This window comes from Danio rerio, chromosome 1 (assembly GCF_049306965.1).
Source record: "Danio rerio strain Tuebingen ecotype United States chromosome 1, GRCz12tu, whole genome shotgun sequence".
NCBI lineage: Eukaryota > Metazoa > Chordata > Actinopteri > Cypriniformes > Danionidae > Danio > Danio rerio.
This window is the reverse complement of record NC_133176.1, coordinates 59,746,442-59,768,278: the sequence shown is the minus strand read 5'-3', so window position 1 is coordinate 59,768,278 and position 21,837 is coordinate 59,746,442. Positions and strand designations below refer to the sequence as shown.

Here is a 21,837-nt window from a genome sequence, read left to right as displayed (position 1 = left end):
GAACAACATTCCAATCAGCCAATCAAAATTAAGGGATATGTTTACAGTTTATGTTAAGTTTAAACTTCTACATGGTTGTTATCTAACTATTATACTCTTCTGATTTTGGTAATAATTTACAGTTATGTTTGGGTTTATGGGTATGGATTGGATATGGATTACATTTTCGAACATAAATGATGTTCCGGGATCAACAGACTGTGTAAATGTTAATCAAGGATCGCATCATACTTGGGCAAAATCATGACGTGCGGTGTTCGTAAGACTGTCATGAAACCTTAATAATCATGCCATCGTTCATACGTGAATGAGATTTTATTCATGCTTATAACAACTGTATCAAGTGTCGTTCACTCATTCATGTCATTTTAAAGGTTCACGAAACCACCGAGTACTTTTTTTGAGATGTTAACAGATATGTGTGTGTGTGTTGAGTATCGGTTAAGACAATGTTAGCACCTGTCAGCTTTAATTGTGGGGAAAACTGGATAATTTTGAGCTTTTGTCAGCTCATTTCAGCTTCCGGGTTTAAAATTATTATTGGGGCGGATCAAAATTGGTGACGTATCACAAAATCGCAAGTGCAAAGATGATGCATCGGTTTCTCATTATTATTCATAACGGAGTTTTCTTATCCTATGAGAAGAGCCTGCTTCTTAATTATTCATAAGAGCACGTGCTTTTCAAAGGCTAGGCAGACCTGCCAGTGCCAAGCTGGGAGACACGTTGATGACTGGGTGAGATGCGTCCACAGACCCATGGCACACAGTATTTAGCTGTTCATGAAGGCTCGTATGTGTTTGTTTCCATGATCCACGCGGTTTGTTGCATGTTTTTTCCTGTGTGCAGTGTATATTACCTTTTGGAGTCACTCTCTTGACATTGCAAATTCAGGACGCATAAAATCGTTACGCACGATTCTTTCATATTCACGATTCCTGCCGTTAATCCGCTGGCCAGATAATCAAAAAGTCAGCTACTTGATGTTTAACTAATGGGGGAGGGGGGGGGGGGGGTAGATAAAATCAATAGCCATTAATCAATAGCCATAAATCAATAGCCATAAGTCCTTAAAGCATAATCTCATTTTAAAAATCACGCGGCCATCTCACAATGTTTAATAATCTTATTTTTTATTAAAATAAAAGGCATTTAGCAATGCCACGCTACTGACAAGTCAACTGCAGAGAAACAAAGCAACCATTGCGGCAACCGCAGTGAAAACCATCGCGGCAACCGCAGTGATCACTTTTTCCAAAGTTCAGCTCTTCTTTTTTGCACTTGATTATTATACGTTCTCTGTATGTAAGAAGGTACACCAGAGGCTCTTCTGTGACTGATGTCTTCATACCGAAGTTCCCTTCTTCATAAGTTAAAAAACCAGTATGCCCTCAAGTGAATCTTATCATTTGACTTTTCCCCGAGTTCGAACTGAAATAGGCAAGAAAGCCTTTAGTCATGCCGCCCCCTTATCCTGGAATACTCTTCAGTCTTAATTAAACATGTCTGAGCTCATCCCGAATAAATCATTGCGCTCTCTCCTTTTTAACAAACAACAACAGTTCATTTCTCAATGTATGTGGTTTTAAAAAATTGTAATGCGATATAGTCAAATAAATAAACTGTATTTTTATCTTAATGTTCCATTTATTATTATTGATATTATTATTATTATTTCACAACCTGTGAATGAGATCTTGATCTCAATGGGTTTTTATCTGGTTAAATAAAGAAACATATATTTTGTGGCTTTTTTTTAAAAGAATTGGTTCATGCACCTTCTTGCACTGTTTAAAATTATTTAATTGGCATCGTTATTGAAAAGAAACAAAACAAGCGATACCCAAGCGTATTGAGAAGTGCTGGTGTAGTGGATGTGTGAGAGAGTGTGTAATACTCACAGCGGGTCACACAGTGTGAGGAGCGCTGAGGAGAGAAGAACAGCAGAGAGAAACAGCAGCTTCACCTCCATCCTGACTGTGTTTCTGTAAACCTGCAGACGCTCACATTTATACCAGCAGCGCTCACAGTCCAAACTACACTCTCTCTCTCTCTCTCTTGCTTTATCGCTGTGAGATTATTTCTTGCAGTATTGCCAAACTTGTGTACAATGTGGAGTACGGTTACATTTTCAAAAGAATAAAAGATGCTATGAATGAGAAATAAATGACAGAATCGAATTTCTTTTGTAGTAATTACAATTATAAACAGTGTGGATTATATAGAATCATGGAAAAAACTAAAATAAATAGGTTAACAATTTCTTTTAGTGAGGATGGTGCAAGTATATATTTTAGTTGCTAATCTAGCTGCTCTAACAGATAAACAAAGCCTTTTAGCATATTTGTGGCAGAAAATAGGAAAGTGTTTCACACACTTTATTTGGATTCCCTCTCTCTAAGGTTACGTCGACACTAATCCAAAAAAAATCTCTAAAATTTGTCTTAAAGCGCTTCGTGTCCACACTATCGTGTTTAATTCGTTCAGGAAAAATGGTCATCCACTCTACAACTGAAAACACTTTCGTTCAGGTACTGCGCATGCGCAAAGACATAAGAAGATTTTACCTTCATCATAATACACCTGACTTTCATTTCTTGAGTGATTTTTTTTTTTCTTTCGTTTTTTTCGTTCATTTGTTCGTTGTCTTTGGTCAAAGCTTTCAAAGAAGTGACGCGGGCATCTACCTCGGTTAATGATTCCTCGACATCTTTCAGTCCCCCCCCCCTGGGTTTGCTTTCACAGCTGAAATGAAGTTTTTTAGCTCTGAAAGAATCTCCACTCAGAGTGCTGCGACTTCTGATCTGATGCCCTCGAGAAGCTCACAGATGTTGTCTCCCTGTGTCAAAGCCGCCATGCACCCACTGCTTGCATGTGATTCTCCTCAGTTAACGAAAATGTATTAGTGTGGACATGGCCTAAATAAAGGGTTCCCAAACTTTTCAGTCCGTAACCCCTAAAATAACAATGCCAGTGACTTGCGATCCCCACATTCCTCAGAGGTGGAAATAAATATACAAATGTTGCACACACAACAATAGGCCTAAATAAACACGAGCATATTGACAACACAAAAATAATCAGCAACCATAGGCTATAATTTATGTAGTCATTTATTAATGTTTAATTTAACATTGAGACTGGTGGGGACAGTGTACAGAGACCACCACTCCACTTCAGACCGCCACTTGGATCATCCTTAATGGATCATCCTTAATGTTCAGTTGAGGCCTGTATTTATTTTTAACGTATTTAATTGCAATAAAAGTGTCAGAAAGTTTAACCTGGTGCTATAAAATCAGTTGACGCTATTGCTATTGCTGTATTGTTAATCTAACGTAAATTTACCAATCCTATGAAAATAAATTAAAGGCTGATTTATTTGCATGTTGTTGCTTTTTTGTGTAACTATTAACTACTTTTTTAATCTTCTGTGGGTTATGAATAAAATATGGTAATTCTAATAGTTTAATTAAATTTATTTGACTTCTGGAAATCACCAGGCAACCCCCTATCATTGTCCCGCAACCCACATTTTGGGAACCACTGGCCTAAATAAGATTTCTATTTACAAGCAGCGACATTATAGAATCAATGGTGCAAGCAAATCCAAAATTGGAAAATTGAAAATTCCAGTTCTGTTGTAAAGCAGAAGTTCTATACTCAGAACATTATAATCTTATTTAACAGTTTTAAAGCTGTACATATTGTGTAAAATATTTAAATTCATTCACACGAGTGCAGAGAAACAAACTATTTAAATCCAGACCAGTTTAATGTATACAGTGAAAACAAATAGACAAGAGTTACCACAATCAGATTCAGATTTCCTGTAAATGACCTGCAAAGGCAGTTGTGCAAACACAACCTTTGGTAACTGGCACCTGTTCTGTTGATTTTTGGAAGGTTGAGAGTATTATTGAACGTTTCAGCACAACACAACACATGCAGCCTGTGTAGGACGAGCATGTGGTATTGAGAACGAATGATAGATGGACTTTCCAAATTCATTAGTTTTGACTTGAATGAAAAAGTAGAGATGTTCTTTAGAGCAACTGAGCACTTTTAAGGTTTAGGTTTGGCGTATGGGCTTGATTTTTGACTGTAATGGGCTACAGGCACAGCTAGTGCTTTTCAGCCATTGATAAGCTTTCGGTAAAAGCTTAATTCCTTTTACAGCATCAATGTTGAAGTGTACTTAGAGTACATTCAGTTAACTAGACTTAAGCATTCATTTAGTTGTTCAAGCCTTAAACGAGATGAAAGTTGTTAGTGCCATCATTTCCAGCATAGCGCAGAAACTCCATTGAAAATACTGGGATGGGCTGCACAATTCTAAAGTTAAGATCACGATTTTCTCACAATTCTGTAGGTGTAAAATTAAGGTTATTGTGAGTCGCCTATAATTATTATTGTTTCTCAAACATATGGTAATTTAACAATATTAGGCCTGTGTGTAGGTCTACTGTTAAAATGCTCAATTTTGTATAGATTTCGAATGATGGACTTGAACAGACTTTAAATTTGTCCTGTTCGTAAATGTACAGTAAAGTGAAGACATCAGAATACAACCATTCATAATTCTAAAGTTGATTTATTATGTTTGAGACATGTGCTTGTCATTTGTTATTGACAACATTATTACACCATTTATGTACTGGTGAAATGAGACATTTGTCATTATCAGATTCCCTCTTGCATTATATTCAACATTATATAGGCTAAAGTAGTTACACTGACACTGTTAAACATGTATTTCCATGCACAGCACTTTGTGTTCACCATGAAAGAAAAAAAGTTGAATGCTTGTCGTAATCATAACTCTAAAATGCGATATGATTATTGAAATGATGTGCGTACCGGTTTCACTTTCAGTGCTGAATGCGGTTTATGTCATGGCTATCGTCACTTAAGCAAAAAAACATAAATGCAGATCTAATTTCCCACGCGGCTCCCTAATGATCCCTCAAAAATCATTTACAACTGTATTACCTGTTATTCACAGCCTATGCAGGTTCTGTCCACTAAAGTGCACATCATTGCTGGGCACGCACACGTCCTCTTGGTAGTAATCGAACAGTGTGTCAGCTCATGCGTGATTTCGTGGCCGTGAATACGTCATTACATGAAGACATTCAAGAGTTCACACTTAGCTCATGATTTATACATAGCTTGTTTGACATGCTGTCCCGGGAGAGAGCCCTGAGCTCAAGGGATCCTCGAGCCCAGGGCTCCCCCCCTTTTGCAGGGCGAGTGGAGATTGAGCTCAGGTCTATCTCAAACTCCCCCGCTGCTGAGGCCAAGGCAAACTTCCTGAGAGTAAGACATTATAAAAAAGGTTTAGGCTTGTTTTATCTATAATATACAGCACATTTGGATGGTGGGAGGAAACCGGGGAACCCGGGGGAAACCCACGCGGACACGGGGAGAACATGCAAACTCCACACAGAAATACCAGATGGCTCAGCAAGGACCCAACACCATTGGTATTCTTGCTGTGATGCAACAGTGCTAGTCACTGGGCCACCGTGCCGCCCATTCTGGATAAAGGAGGAAGAAGGGGAGGAGGGGGGTTTCTTCCAGACGAAGATAGTTGTAGAAAGGAAATGAGGATATATATAGTGATTTGGGATCCTTTGATTGGAGGATCATAATTAGTTAATGTGGACCAGCTGGGTCAATCATGAGCACATGCTCCTCTCGAAATTAGTTTAAAACTAAACTTCACAAAGTGACATTTTTGGGTGAATTATACCTTGTAAATACAGCATGTGACACTTTTAACACCATTTGGAGGTGAGAAATGTATTTAAAAAAATGTGAAGACTGGACTGTTTTTATACATCTGTTTGCACCCGTGTTGACCATTGCTTGCCTCACATCCTTAATAAACCTGCATGTGGATCCGAACTCAGTTGTACAGTCTCTTTATACAGAATGATGTCAAAAATAAGAGAAAAGCAGAATTGTTTGATTCGAGAGATTTATACCAGTTCATATCCAATTCCCCACATTGGTGTAGAATAAATTGAGTAGAATAAACAAGTACAATAAAGAGAGGGAATCAACTCTTAAAACTGGATTGTTCTGTGTGATTTGGAAAAGAAACACATAGCATTGTTATTTTATTATTATTCTTTATTTGAACACAATTGACACATTTTCAGCCCAAAGATTTCTTTGGTGGAATGCATTACTTGCATTTAGGTATAATGGGGGTATATTTTGTTTAGCCGGAGTTTGAAATAGCTTGCTTTATCTTATGGCTGTTGGAAATAATACGCATGTATCAGATGGTTGTTAAGAGTTCACACCTAGCTAATAATTGGTAATAAAGCATGTTTGGCATTCTGTCCCAGGAGAGAGTAGATCTTTAGTAAACGCTCTGGTTGGAAATGCTATAAGTGGATTTAATCCACGTATGGGGATTTCGTTTCAGAAAGCCAATCTTCTGAAAGTTTATAACGGGCCAATGAAATGCCAAATGAGTTAGCAGCATAAGCTTGCGCACCTGTGGCTTATTGCAATCAACTCCGCATATAAGCACAGGCAAAGGCAGGAAACGCTATCCTTTTAAGCTGAAGAGACTGACACTTACAGCTAAGTATCAATCATTAGGGCGATGCTATATAGCATTTCCGTTCCCCTCCTCGGGGAACAAGGGTTACTTTAGTAACCAGAGGGTTCCCCTTCAGATGGGGAACTTCAATGCTATGAGTGGATTTAATCCACGTTTAAGGAAATGTCTGGAAAACGCCATAATGACTGCACCTTACCTTCGCCTCCGATGAGAGGATAGTCCAGCTCCAGCCCGAGAAAAGAGATCCCCTGCACGGGAGCGAGTTTGCTCTTTTCTTGGTTGACCTGAAGCCCCAACAGGTGGAGGTGCCGGAGCACCTTGTCTCTGTGCATAATCAATTGCTCCCGAGAGTGGGCTAAAATCAGCCAGTTGTTGAGATAATTGAGTATGTGGATGCCCGCAAGCCAAAGGGGCGCTAAGGCACCCTCCGTGAGCTTGGTGAAGAACCGCGGAAACAGAGAGAGCCCGAAGAGGAGGACTTTGTATTGCCAAGCTCGACCTTTGAACGCAAACCGCAGAAACTGACGGTGGCGAGGAAGAATGGAGACATGGAAATAAGCGTCCTTCAGGTCTATTGCTGCAAACCAATCTCAAAAACGAATGCACCAGAGGATGCGCTTCTGCATAAGCATTCTGAACGGTTGATTCTGTGCGTATGAGCCACCAGGGCTGGCCCGCGCTAACCAAGCAGGCAGAGCTCCAATCGCTGATGTACCAGCAGTAGGGCAGCGTGGAGTGGGTGTGCTGATCCGGGAAGCACGAGGGTCCCACGGAAGAGCTGGAGGCGAGAGGTGTGCTCTCACTCCGCACCCAAACTCCGGAGGGGAGGCTCGAGGGGTGGGAGAAAGGAGACCGTCCTCCCAGCGCTCGTGCGCCATTGGCGAAACGCATAGAACCTGCGAGCTGAGAAACATAGCGTTCCGGACTGGCAGGATTCGAGCTGTCACATCCGGGGAAGTGGAAAAGTGCTCTTTCATTGATGTTTGCGTGGCAGTGAAAAGGGCCATTGGAAATGGGGCCCGCCACTCCAGCAGGGAAAGAGCAAATTCCCTCTTCTGCAGATGACCTGTCTCAGGGATGCTTCGCGGTCTGTTTACCGGACTTAGCGGTGCTCTGGGCAGGGGGGGCTGCCTGCTTTCGAGGTGCTCGACGCGCTCGCTTCGCCGGAGGTGCGTGCGGGGGTGGGGCAGCTCTCGTAGACGGGCGCCTTCAGTGAGGAGCAGCAGATATGGATGGTTCGGCGGGCGGAGCTGGCTTATGGTCCCACCGATAGATGACATTACCCATCGCATCAGACTGCTCTCTCACCGCCTTAAATTCCTGGGTGAATTCACAGACGGTGTCACCAAACAGGCCAGCTTGGGATATGGGGGAGTCAAGAAAGTGGACTTTGTCTACTTCGCACATATCAGCCAAGTTTAGCCAGAGGTGGCGCTCCTGGACCACTAATGTGGACATCGTCCTCCCCAATGCACACGCAGCGGACTTAGTGGTCCAAAGAGCATAGTCGGTTGTGGTGTGAAGCTCATGTAACAAGCCTGTGTTGCACCCACCCTTGTGCAGCTCTGCCAGCGCCTGCTCTTGATAGCGCTAGAAGGTGGTCATAGCGTGCAAGACGGAAGCAGCCTGGCCCGCAGCCTTGTAAGCTCTGGCTCCGAGGGAGGCAGATAACCTACAGGCTTTGGACGGGAGACGAGGTGGACCACACCAAAAAGAGGCACCACGCTGACAAAGATTGACCGCAATCACACGCTCAACCCAAGAAATCGCCACATACTCCCTGGTCGCTCCACCGTCAAGAGTGGTGAGGGCGGAGGAACATGCAGCACGGGCAGAGAAAGGTGCTCTCCAAGACTGCGTGAGCCTACTGTGCACCTCTGGGAAGAAGGGGACGAGAGGCTTCGAAGGCTTAGCCCTCTGGTCCTCTACGTAGCACCCATCTAGTGGGTCTGGCCGCGGAGCTGGGGGATAAACCATCTCCAATCCCACAGCCGAAGTAGCCCGGGAAAGCATGGCTAACATGTCTGTTTCAGGATCCGTCTTGACAGCGCTTACCTACCCGGAGGGGGCGAGCGGGTCTGGATCATCATCGGACAATGATAGCCCACCCTCCGATGCCGCGGTGGACGTCTGGTTCCCGGTGTCATTGAACCTAAGGGCTACCATCTGGTTAGATGGATTGCTTCCTCCTCTCAAAGCTTGGATGGAGTGCTTGGAGTAGTGGGAGGTCAGCGGGCCCGGAGGCGACGGATAATCTCCCACTGGAACCTTCAGATCTGCCAGAGTACCGGCTGCAGAGCAGGGGACAGCTGGGGTGGTTGCCCTCTTGCAAGGGCTAGCCATGATCTCAACTGCGCAACAGTCATGATATCGAAGAACCCTTATCGACTCTCTCAGAAGGCTGTAATAGTCTTTGAAGCGAAAAGGATAGCATTTCCTTGCTTTCCCTGTGCTTATATGCGGAGTTGATTGCAATAAGCTACAGGTGCGTAAGTTTACGCTGCCAACTCATTTGGCATTTCATTGGCCCGTTACATACTCTTTCAGAAGATTGGCTTTCTGAAACGAAATCCCCATACGTGGATTGAGCCCACTTATAGCATTGAAGTTCCCCATCCAAAGGGGAACTCCCCTGCTGTAGTAGCTAATGAACAGATAGGGATTGCTCTTAAGAGATAACTACTTACTTGGAGCATGTCTATGGTGCTGATTTGGATTACCCGGGGGCACGGAGAGAACATGTAAACTCTGCACAGAAACGTCAGCTGGCTTGGTTAGCACTAGAACCAGTGATGTTCTTGCTGTGTGGCAACAGTGCTAACTATCTAGGAAAGGAGGAGGAGTAGGGGGGATTCTTCAAAACAAAGATGGCTGTTATATGGAACTTGGGGTACTTATAGTGGCTTAGGAATCGGCTGATTGGTGAATTATACATTGAATAATGCATGGCCGGCTGCAAGCAACCATAAGCACGTGACCCTCTCGAAATTAGTTTATAAACTTCACTTTGTTTAATATAATTTAATTTTCATTTACTTTGGATGTTGACATCATTTGTTGATGTGTTGTGGGAAACTGACTCATTTATTTGGTCACTGTTTGCTGTAAAGGAAAAACTGTTCTTATTAATCTTGATTGTCATGTTAATTGAACAATCAGATTATTTCATTCATTCTATTTCAATGATATATTTATCTGTAATAATATAGAGCTGTTAAATCACACTCGATCAGTTCAGAAATTCACCTTCATACTCCCTTATGATGATTAAACTGACTGTATAGATACATACTTTGTGGTCAAAGAAATATGACACAAATGTTGAATAATGAAGTAATCAGAATAGTTTTGCAGAGAACAACATGTACAGTAACACCATGATTTATTAGGCAGGAATCTAAAACAATCATTTGATACAGTCTTGTTTTTAATAATTAATTACAAGAGATTAGGCTCAAACAACAGTACATACAATTTATTTGGAAATAGAAAGGATGGTGTTTAATTTTTATCTTTAATCAGCAAACAGGTGTAATGCAGTTATGTCAAACATCCTCCTGTGGTAAACATATTCTCGACTGCAGTCATGCCTATGTAGCGATCTCTGTGTTCAGCAGATTTACTTTCGTCACTTGTAGGCCAGTATTCAATCCAGGTCTGCTCTCCTATGATGTACTGCAGACTAGACACAAAAGTAAAGACCATACATTAATGAGTGGCTGACTTAGGGGCTGCTCACAGAGAATGCCTTTTTTGCTCTCCGATGTGCTTCCTTTCTATTAGTTTTCATTGTAAACGCATTGGTCAGATGTCTGTGATTAGCTTAGTCACAAGCAGCGCAGCTCATCATTGTCAGCTTCAAAAGCAGCAAACAACCAGAAGAGTTCGGAGGTGGGACAACCAGATATCCTGAGTTATATGATGTCTCTTCAAATGCTTCTCATAACCTATTGTTTTCCTATTTCTAATGGTTCAGTTGCTGCCGTTATCACATCACATTCACAATATCGCGTCATAGGGTTGAGCGAAAGATATCGGCAAGAGCTGAGACCTATGACGATTTTAAAGACGATATTTAGCTCGTTTTGCATTAATGTAGGCCTATTACATTATAATTGTATTACTAAATAAAATTAATAGTATTATTATTTTTTAAACATCGTCATTAATAATAAATTAACTACAAATAATATGTAAGCTTCAGCTGATCAATATCACCTGACCGACACTTTCGTATAAAATGAATTACTATTACTAAACTATTACTATCGCCATAATTGTAATATGCAATATTCATATCGCAGAGAAGATCAATAAATAACATTTATTTTATGAGCCAATAATTAGGTTCCACATAGGTTGTTTATCTAAATCTGACCAATCAGATTGGGCCTTTACTATCTTAATGAAAGGCTTTAAGAAAGGCCACTCAACTGAGACTGCCCTGCTCTCGGTCGTGGAGGATCACATTCTAAATCATCAATCCTCATCCTGCTGGATTTGTCAGCTGCTTCTGACACTGTAAACCACCAGATCCTGCTATCTACGCTTGAGTCACTAGGCGTTGCAGGCACGGTTATTCAGTGGTTCAGATCTTACCTCTCTAACAGGTCATTCAGGGTGTCTTGAAGAGGAGAGGTGTTCAACCTACAGCATCTAAACACTGGGGTACCTCAAGGCTCTGTTCTTGGGCCACTTCTCTTCTCCATCTACACGTCATCTCTAGGACCAGTCATCCAGAAACATGGATTTTCCTACCACTGCTATGCTGATGATACCCAGCTATACCTCTCTTTTCACCCTGATAATCCCTCAGTTCCAGCTCGCATCTCAGCCTGCCTGTCAGACATTTCACACTGGATGAAAGATCATCATCTTCAGCTGAACCTCGCAAAAACAGAAATGCTTGAAGTTTGTGCCAACCTGAACATGCAGCTCAACTCCTTGTTCAAGCTCTTGTTCTCTCCAGACTGGACTATCGCAACTCTCTACTAGCCGGGCTCCCAGCTAACTCTATCAAACCTCTTCACCTGCTTCAGAATGCAGCAGTACGAGTGGTCTTTAATGAAGCTAAAAGAGCACATGTCACTCCGCTGCTCATCCGTTTGCACTGGCTGCCAGTTGCTGCTCGCATCAAATTTAAAGTTTGATGTCTGATGTTTGCTTACAAAGCGATTGCTGGCTTTGCTCCTTCTTATCTGCTCTCACTTCTGCAGATCTATGTGCCCTCCAGAAACTTGTGTTCTGTGAATGAACATTGCCTCGTGGTTCTATCCCAAAGAGGGAAGAAATCACTTTCCCGAACTTTCGCGCTCAATCTGCCCAGTTGGTGGAATGAACTCCCTAACTGCATCAGCACGGCAGTCACTCACTGTCTTCAAAAAATGACTAAAAACTCAAGTATTAAGTCTCCACTTTCTTTACTAATATGCAATTCCCTCTCTGACTCCTCCACTAACTACAAAAAAAACTAATGTTTTGCTTCTTACAATTTCTTTACACACCTGAAACTTGCCTACAGCACTTATTCATTGTTGCTTTTATAGATGTGTAAATTGCTTGTCCTCATTTGTAAGTCGCTTTGGATAAAAGCATCTGTTAAATGACTAAATGTAAATGTAAATCTCCGCCTTATAGTAGGTGATGTGAGCTGAACTTAGATTTGAAAATAAACACTTGAGCCGGGAGAAGAGAGAGGAAAATTACAGTCAATCAGAATCAGAATTTCCTTCGAGAATTTCATTTATTCAGGGTATTTTAAAGTCTAAATGTTGGCACCTTGCACTTTATTATTTAATTAGCCCAGGGAAAAAAAATCTATTACCCTTTTTTTAGTATGATCAATACATAAATAAATGATTTTTTTTCAATAGTTTATAAAATAGTTAGTTATATCGTAAGAAATATCGTTATCGGAATGCTCAATTGTATTTTCCCAGTATCGTACATCCCTGGTTTCATATTTGAATTGATTTTTACCACTTCACAATTCATCGTTACATTTGTAACCTGAAGTATATCGTGTGTAAATCAGGACACCTACCTTCCCCCAAGGGTCGGCAGATCAACAGAGTTTCCCATGATGAGATACGACTTTCCTTCAACCAGTCCTAAACTCACTCGGCAACTGGGACGAGCCAAAAATGGTTTCACTTTCCCTTGAACATCCGGATCAGTTCCTACAGGACAGTACAAGTTCAATTGGAGTTTATTTGTATAGCTCGATTCACAATAATTATATTTATCTATTTATACAGTTCAAATCTGAAAAGTTAAGGAGTTATGTATAGCAGTATACACATGCGGTTATGCAGTATTTAGTGCACATCCAACAAGCTGATGTCCATGTGTATAATACATGTTCAGTGAAGTGTGTTTGTGTGTAAAACTGAATGCACTGTAACCTGATGAAACAGGATTCAGACACATTTCTAATGCATTTCGTTATCGGTCTTTAAACACATTGAGGTCGTACCTTCTTTCACCGTCTTCTCCACCTTCATGTGATAGATATCGGAGTCTTTTTTCAGGTCCATCTTTACTAATTTTGCTTTATAAACTGTCAAACACACACGTATGTTAATGGCATAAAGAGAATGGGTTTACAAGTCAACTATTTTTGACTGTTTTACACAACCGTTAACACATTTAATGCCTACTTTTGTTCTATACCTGAATGACTTTCTATCTTATGTAGAACAATATGTGATTTGAAAATGAGATTTAAAGAGTCCATGTTATTATGGCTGCACAATATATTGACTCAGCTTCAACTCCGCAGTGTGTTCCTCAGCTTTAGTCATGACTTTTTCTGAGCAACTGAAACAATAGGGCTGATATGAGGATGACTTGTTTAGTTGTCATTCACGCGATGTAGAAAATTAACAATATTTTAATGATTAAATAAAGACTGAAGTTGCTATTGTGGTTAGTTAATCGGTTAACTTCTTTGTAAATGTATTTAATACATACGCCTTTTACAATTATATCTATTTACTTTGTGCTGCCAATTTTATGCGTACGCCAGGTGTTTGACCATACGGCACCTCAGAGTCTGTAATCCTGATTGTCCAGATCAAGCTGGTCCTTCTCCTGTCAGCTCCCGCAACAATAACAATGACTGAAAGTATTAAAAACGTCCCAAGCAGACACTTAAAAAGTTTTAATTTAACGAATTTGTGTCCAGTAATGGGTTTTATTTCTATATTAGTGATCACGATCGGGAATTGTTCTTTTTAATCGGATCTTCTATGTGAACCAGTTGAACGAGTTCACCAAATTGAACTGAATCATTTGAAACGATTCGCGTCTCCAGTAAGTACTTATCCACACACAACTTAGTTTTTTAACATACCTGATACCCCCTCTGAATCTAAATAAACCAATTTCAGTTATTAGGAGTTATTCAGTTACTAGAACAGTAGGCTACATGAGATCGGATTTGAAAACGGGTGAACTTATGATAATGGACATGGATGCTTGAACAACTATAGCGCCGGTAAACCGAGGGCTTAAATAAGAGTGATGTAAGTTTATTTTATAACAGAAAATCGTAATGGAATTTAAATAAGTGAATTATGCTTCAGTTGGGTTGCAAAACTTATTTGTAAGAAACTTTTCAGATCATGGTGATGTTTTAACTGACTGAAAGTATAATTGCTGACTCCCAAACATGGGAGGATTGTCAAAAAAGAATCAGGTTCGTGGAAAAGATTCTAACTTCCCATCACTATTGTATATCTAACCTCAAAAGCAATATTCATTCTGATGATTTTGCATCTTGCACCTTACAAATATTCTAATTTCTAAAAAGTAAACAAACTAAAACTATTACTGAAACTAATAAAAACTAGTAAATCTGCCTCTAAAAACTAATTAAAACTTACTGAATTTGAAAACAAACAAGTCAAAATGAAATAAAAACCAAAACTAATTAAGAATCCAAAGCTATTTTAACAATAACTGTGAATTAATATAAAACAAGCATTACATTGAATGTATTTTTACAGTATTATAATCCTTAAAAACTGGTTTGTTTGAAACCAAATGTGGGTCTAATGAATTTATGGAAACAACCCCAAAGTGACCCGATAGTTGGGTCTGTTCATATCTGACCGATATTTGGTTTGAAAACAAACCGACATGTTCTTGTTTTCAGAGTGTCCTGTTACATGCAGTTTGCTGAAGTTAATAAAACAAGTATAGTGTGTAAAGTCAATCATAATGAGCCATTAACAGTAGAAACTGAATGTGTTTACTGTAATCCAGATGGGGTTCACAGGCTTTAATCAAGCGCTCAGATTCATTGACATGGTTTTTTTTCTGGTAGCTGCAGTTTTCTGTGTTCAGAGAAGTCAGAGTTTATTAGTATTCTCAATAACATGAATAAAATCGTAACTGAATGTTTAAAATGGTAATACCTTCAGCACACACACACAGGTCTCCTTTACACAGTCTGTATAGGGCGGAATCTTCCCTTTCAGGGTGGTAGTACTTTTTACAGCGGGCATCTGGATGAGATTTAAACACACACACACACACACCGGTTTGAGGTAGGAATATGAGATGACACTGTAAATGACTAATGATATGCAAAGGAAATTTATGAATCTCAATAAATGCCATATGACAATCAGAGTTCAACGCTAAGATTTTTTTTTACTGGCCCAATGACCCAACTTTTCTTTTAATAGCCTACAACTGACAATTTAAAAAAAAACTACAATTGTGATGTAACAATTTTTTTGGGGGTGTGGGGGGGGGGGGGGATGACGTTGGCTGGAATTGTGCATTATAGGCTTAATTATAGAGAGAAATAACAGATGACAGGCTCGAGGATATTACGAGCTCAGGGTTCTCTCCTCGGACATCATGCCAATTACACTTTATTGATTATAAGCTAAGTGTAAACTCTTGAAATGTGTGCGTGCACGTGTGTGAACACAGGGTGTGCGGACAGCAGCTTACCGGGTGAGTAATACTCATATATGGTGACGGAAGCAGGTTGAAGCAAACCCACGTTAAAAGTCTTGTGCATTCTGAAGACAAGAGTTTCTGATTCCTTATGAGAAACCTAATGAGACAGAAATCAAAGCAGATGATTCTTTATACATTACTGTTTTGAATGGCCCTTACATAATTTAGTGCTCTCGTATTATGCTTGTGACGTTACTGTGCGTTCACACCGAAAGCGGTGAGAGCGTCCAATGTCACTCTGGCCGCCCTGGCGACAACGCTGTCTGTCTTCAGCTCCGGCGGCGAGAGCGTCAAAACTCGCTACATTGATCTCGTATTTAAAATAAAATGTTGCGCACTTCTTATCCAATTCATTTAACAATCGAAGATCAAGTTGCGTGTGCTGTGGCTTTGCTCTAATTAATTATCCAATATGTCCATATGTCTGAAATATCCTGAAGCAGCAAACCTGTTTTGTACTGTCGCATGAGATTCCCGCTTTTTTAAAGATAAATATAACATCAATGCGCATCAGTAACTCGCCAGTAACTTCTTTTTAATGTATGTTCCTGTAAGAAAACATTGGAAATAATTGGAAATCCGCGCAATTATCAAATCCTTGGGAACAACTGCGGTCGGAACCAAAGTTCACAGACTAGCAGTGGACTTCTTTATTCTAATTGGTTGCTGCCGAACCGCGTCATAGCTCATTACCATAAAGTTGACTTGATTTCAACTCTCCTGGACGCCCACATTGGCGAAGACGCGTTGCTCCTCGCCGCTTATCGCCACCCACTCTCATTGAAAATGAATTACTTCCGGCTACTTTGACACCCTCGCCGATTTCATTGTTAACGTACAGTTATGATAATATTATGAAAAAAATACTGATTGGAGAAAACTTTTTTTTTTTTTTCTAATTAGCATGTTATGTTTATTTCAGTAATATCTGGCTGAAACACAGCATTAGAGGTGTACATGCTAGACTAAATAGTTTTAGCTGAATATTTTAAAATGCCACAAAATGCATCAAGATAAGGGAAAAAATAGAAATATTATTTTTAAAATTGGTTTGGGAACTCTGAAATTTAAAAAATGACCAGCAATTGCACATGGAAGTTTGCCTACATTAACATTTCTAACAAAATGTTATTGAGTTTTAGTTGTCAGTCTTTATATATAAATGAAGTATGCTTGACTGAAATGCAACTCTTGTTTGTGTCTTACAAAAACAGCACTTGATTTAGCCTAGCTGAGAACTAAATTAAAGCATTGCAGCTATACGATTCACTGAAATACCTTGTTTAAGTAGATGATGAGGGATCCTCGCTCTGAGAGCACTTTATTCTTTTCATATTTCTGAATGTATCTCTCCTTTCCTGTGGACAACTGCAAGGAAAGAAAAAATGAATAAATCAACACGTGACACCATCATATTTTTATGTCGTGTCTGTGGATGTGTGTTACACAGCACATTAGTTCTCCATCACAATACCTGTTTAAGATCAGCTTCATCGATATCAAATCCTGTTGGCAAGCCAATGTCCAGAATCGTCATGGTGGCGTCATTTGTTTTGTTTTTGTAGCTGTGAATATTGAGAGCAGGTTATATCACCAGGCTTTGCAGGTCTTTTGCTTCATCTAGTCAATCTATTAGCTAGAACTGCAACCTGAGTTCAAAGTGTCATTATATTGTTGTTAGGGGTGTAACGGTACATGTCACCCATGGTCTTGAGCTTTGGATCATGACCAAAAGGACAAGATGGATATTAGCAGCTGAAATGAGTTTCCTGCACAGGGTGGCAGGGCGCACCCTTATGGATAGGGTAAGGAGCTCGGAGTAGAGCTGATGCACATCGAGAGAGGTGATTCGTGCATCTGTTTTGGATGCCACTTGGGGAGGTGTTCCAGGCATGTCCCACCGAGAGGAGGCCTCGTGGAAGACCTAGGATACGCTGGAGGGACTATGTCTCTCAGCTGGCCTGGGAACGCCTCGGGATCCCCCCGGAGGAGCTGGAGGAAGTGTCTGGGGAGAGGGAAGTCTGGAGTTTTCTCCTAAGACTGCTGCCCCCCCCACCCCCGCCCCCCCCCCCCCCCCCCCCCCGACCCGGCCTCAGATAATCAGATGAAAATGATGATGATTATGATGGTACATGTGTTCTTCCCAAACTATTACAGTACAGAGCTGGTGGTTCGGTTCATGCTCTCCACTCCGAATACAGTTTGTCCCGATGTGCCACAGCAGTGCAACAACTGAGCAGCCGTTCACAAAGAACGCTTATTTAAGTCTGTAAACACGAGATGCAGTGCTCATAAGTGTTTCTGCCATGTAGTCGTTGTCATGCCAACTTGCTACACTGAAGCTCTGTTTTCTGATTGGTCCACTGCTCTGTAACTGACAGTAATGAGCGCTGCGGGTAAAGGTTGAAAGTCTATAAACCGTGTTGCTCATGTGCGAGGAGCTGCACAAGACGCAAGTCACACACATCTGTCAACCGTGATTCATTCATTCATTTTCTTGTTGGCTTAGTCCCTTTATTAATCTGGGGTCGCCACAGCGAAATGAACCGCCAACTTATCCAGCAAGTTTTTACGCAGCGGATGCTCTTCTAGCCGCAACCCATCTCTGGAAAACATCCACACATACACTCATACACTACGGACAATTTAGCCTACCCAATTCACCTGTACCGCATGTCTTTGGACTGTGGGGGAAACCGAAGCGCCCGGAGGAAACCCACGCGAAGGCAGGGAGAACTGGCAAACTCCACACAGAAACGCCAACTGAGCCGAGGATCGAACCAACGACCCAGTGACCTTCTTGCCGTTAGGCGACAGCACTACCTACTGCGCCACTGCCTCGCCCATCAACCTTTCGTTTCAGGGGAAGGTTGGGCTGAACCTTTGAAAGTTTAATACAGTTTTCTAATGACATGACATTTTTATTTGCTTTATTTATTTTGTACTTTGCTTTACAAGAAGCTCTTCAGTTTTGTAGCTGATTGCGACAAAACACTTCTGTCTCTTCAGAATAAATAGAAAAGCAAGCATTGGGGAATTGTTATTATTCTTGTTGAACTATACCCGAATCAAACCATGACCCCAAAACTTAGGTACAAACTAAACCGTGAATGCAGTGTACTCTTACACCCCTAACTGTAGTATATCTCAGAATAAAAACAATTAAGGTAACCTCCTACCACTCGTGCTCAGAAGCATACCACACATGTGGCAACAATGAGATTTAATTGAACTCAAGTGTAAATTATTATAACAAATTAATTGACTGCTTGACAAAAAAATAAGCTTATTGGATTATGTGGTCACATACAAGAAATCCAGGATGAAGTTGTACGTTCCATTGGTTCCTGGTTTTGCTAAAAGGAAACAGAAACATTTGGTGTATTTAGTTCAAAATAAAATGATAATCATTTCAAACGTGTTTTAGGCTTTACACACTTGAAATAAGTAACCCAGGTTTATTCTAAACAATGTCTTGTTTTACATTGTTCATATATTACTCTGGGTTAACAATGAATCCTTGGCATTCATATGCTGATTTTCACTGCACTCTTCTAAATTTGTGCATGAGGGCCATAATCCCCTAGTGACACCTTTTCATAAGAATAAAATTGTCTATTCTTTATTACAGTTGTCTCCATTTCACATTTGTTAAGCTTTGCAACTAGTTTTTATACAATGTATAAGCTGGCTAGCGACTAGCTCTCTAAAATTTTCACTTGGTCGCCCACTGAAGCTTAGCGGTGCTCCACCCGGTCAGTACCTGGAGGGGAGACCACATTGGAAAGCTAGGTTGCAGGGAGTGCTCAACCAATGGTCTGTGTGGGTCCTAATGCCCTAATATATTGATGGGTACTCTGTACTGTTCAGTGAGCACCGTCTTTCGGATGAGACGTTAAACTGAGGTCCTGACTTTCTGTGGTTATTAAAAATTCCAGGATGTCCTTCAAAAAAGAGTAGGGGTTTAACCCCGGTGTACTGGCCAAATTTGCCCACTGGCCTCTGTCTATCCCCATATTATAATTGACTTCATCACTGTGTCTCCTCTTCACCTATCAGCTGGTGTGTGGTTTGGCGCAATGACTGTCGTTGCACCATCCAGGTGGAGGCTGCACACTGGTGGTGGACGAAAAGATTCCACCATGCAAATGTGTGAAATGCTTTGAGTGTCCAAAAAAAAGCAGTATTTAAATGTTAAGAATTATTTTTATCATTAACGTGGAGTTTTTCGGTGACTGTACACAGCATGTGAATGTGAGACACATGATTGATTGTTTGTTGCTAATCATCTGCATGCTCAGAAAAATGGGTTAACCTCTGCAAAAGGGATGAGGTTTTACAACCCAGTGTAAAAGTGGTGGTAATAGGCTTCTAGCTCAAACGTTCCTCTAGTTGGGGTTTAGACCGATAATAACACAGAGTAAATGCAGTGTAAAACATCTCAATGTATGGAAGGTACCACAGAAAGTAAATTACTGTCAATCTTACTTTCAGGGATTTTGTCCAGTTTGACACTCAGATCAAAGAAAGCACAGTCAGTCTTCTTCTCAAACGGTCTGGCGTAGTACAGCGTCAGAACCTGAAAACAGCAGAAGGTGTCAGATTTGAAGTTTGTATCATTCAGTCTTGCAGCTGTCCACATAAACACTCGTGGACACTCACTGAGAGAATGGCTGATCCGGTTCCTTTAGCAATCACAGTAAAGTCCTTATTCATATCCACCTGTTGAGTGAACACAAACATACTCAAGTCATCAGAACAATCTAATTCTTGATGTTCTGACGGTTTGGACTACCTGCCTAGATTGTGTTTACTACATTTCAAAAGGTAGGTAGCACATCCCAGTGGCAAAATATATGCTACCAATCAGATTGTGATATCAGTGTAATCTTAATTTGGATCACAGCCATATCACCCTGCAGCCCAAGACCGGTTACTCACTGAAGCTAAGCAGGGCTGAGCCTGGTCAGTACCTGGATGGGAGACCACTAGGGAACACTAGGTTGCTGTTGGAAGTGGTGTTAGTGAGGCCAGCAGGGGGCGCTCAACCTGTGGTCTGTGTGAGTCCTAATGCCCCAGTAAAAGTGAAGGGGACACTACACTTTCAGTGGGCGCCGTCTTTCGGATGAGACGTTAAACCGAGGTCCTGACTGTCTTTGGTCATTAAAAATCCCATGGCACTTCTCGTGAAAGAGCAGGGGTGTAACCCTGGTGTCCTGGCCAAAGTCTCTCTATCGGCCCTCACGATCATGGCCTCCCAATCATCCCCTTCCACCGAATTGGCTCTATCACTGTCTCTCCACTCCACCAATAGCTGGTGGGTGGTGAGCGCACTGAATAACAAAACACTGTTGTTGCAGACAATTACAAATGATGATAAGCATCAGAACAATCATAATACAGCAGTATCGACCCTGATCTATTCTGTTGAGATCCACTACTGTACTTACACTGCCTGACCGCGTAAGATGCACATTACTTCTTTGAATGGTCCATCTGTCAGTTTTTCGTCTTCCTGGCACAACCAGCTCCACATTCAGGTCAAAGTTTTTTAGGTCTTGCACCTGAGCACGGTACTCTGCCACAGCCTGGAAAACCATGATGGTCACCTGGGGGAATCAAAGACAACTAATTTCACATGGACATTCAATTGTATTGTTGGGAAAAATGAAACCTTTTTAACCTTTCGATAAGTTAAACCAATCGCTTTACAACCTTTATTTGAAAAGTTTGACTTTTTCTGTGGACACTTGTTTGTCTAAAATTGCTTGCTGTATTACATGTACTTTGTTTTATTTGAAGTGTGGTTCATTTATAAACTAATTTTGAGAGGATCACGTGCTTTTGGTTGAACACAGCTGGTACTGCATTACCTCAGTACATTCGCACCAATCAGATGAATACAGACACACTATAAACTATCACAGCTTTCCACTCCAGTCATCTTCTTCTTGAAGAATCCCACCTTCCACCCCTATTCCTCCCCTTCTCTGATAGGGTGGCACGGCGGCCCAGTGGGTAGCACTGTTGCCTCACAGCAAGAACGCCGCTGATTCGGCCCTCTCCCAGGCGGTTGGGGTTTCTGTGTTTGCATGTTCTCCACGTGTTCGTGTGGGTTTTCCCCGGGTTTTTCAGTTTCCTCCCACCATCCAAAGACATACACCATAAGTAAATTGACTACTTCAAAATAGCAATTTCACGATTAGGGGAAGTTCCCGAGACCTACCTGAGCTTAAACTCTCCTCTCGCATTTGAAACTGGAGGGAGCCTCGGGCTCAAGC

General features: G+C 41.1%; 4 protein-coding genes across 6 annotated transcripts in view; 2 read left to right on the top strand and 2 right to left on the bottom strand.

Annotated features, from left to right (window-relative positions):
• The window catches only part of c3a.3 (complement C3a, tandem duplicate 3), a 45,928-nt gene extending 43,919 nt beyond the window's left edge, over positions 1–2,009 (bottom strand). The window contains exon 1 of one of the 2 annotated variants that reach the window (NM_001037236.2): positions 1,902–2,009. In NM_001037236.2, the coding sequence (NP_001032313.2) occupies positions 1,902–1,972 (71 nt within the window). In that variant the 5' untranslated portion in view covers positions 1,973–2,009. The remainder of the gene's footprint in view (positions 1–1,901) is intronic. The other variant, XM_021475507.2, reaches the window with a different exon arrangement.
• dennd1c (DENN domain containing 1C) overlaps positions 1–21,837 on the top strand; it is a 138,374-nt gene that overhangs the window by 49,106 nt on the left and 67,431 nt on the right. The window lies entirely within an intron of this gene.
• Positions 1–21,837, top strand: part of zgc:65894 — a 108,393-nt gene that overhangs the window by 49,106 nt on the left and 37,450 nt on the right. The window lies entirely within an intron of this gene.
• c3a.2 (complement C3a, tandem duplicate 2) overlaps positions 9,927–21,837 on the bottom strand; it is a 37,071-nt gene continuing 25,160 nt past the window's right edge. The window contains 12 exon segments of the mRNA NM_131243.1: positions 9,927–10,262; positions 12,624–12,759; positions 13,056–13,139; positions 14,839–14,919; positions 15,001–15,090; positions 15,548–15,653; positions 16,835–16,924; positions 17,031–17,121; positions 18,867–18,912; positions 20,045–20,135; positions 20,219–20,278; positions 21,007–21,165. Coding sequence (NP_571318.1) covers positions 10,121–10,262; positions 12,624–12,759; positions 13,056–13,139; positions 14,839–14,919; positions 15,001–15,090; positions 15,548–15,653; positions 16,835–16,924; positions 17,031–17,121; positions 18,867–18,912; positions 20,045–20,135; positions 20,219–20,278; positions 21,007–21,165 — 1,176 coding nt within the window. The 3' untranslated portion in view covers positions 9,927–10,120.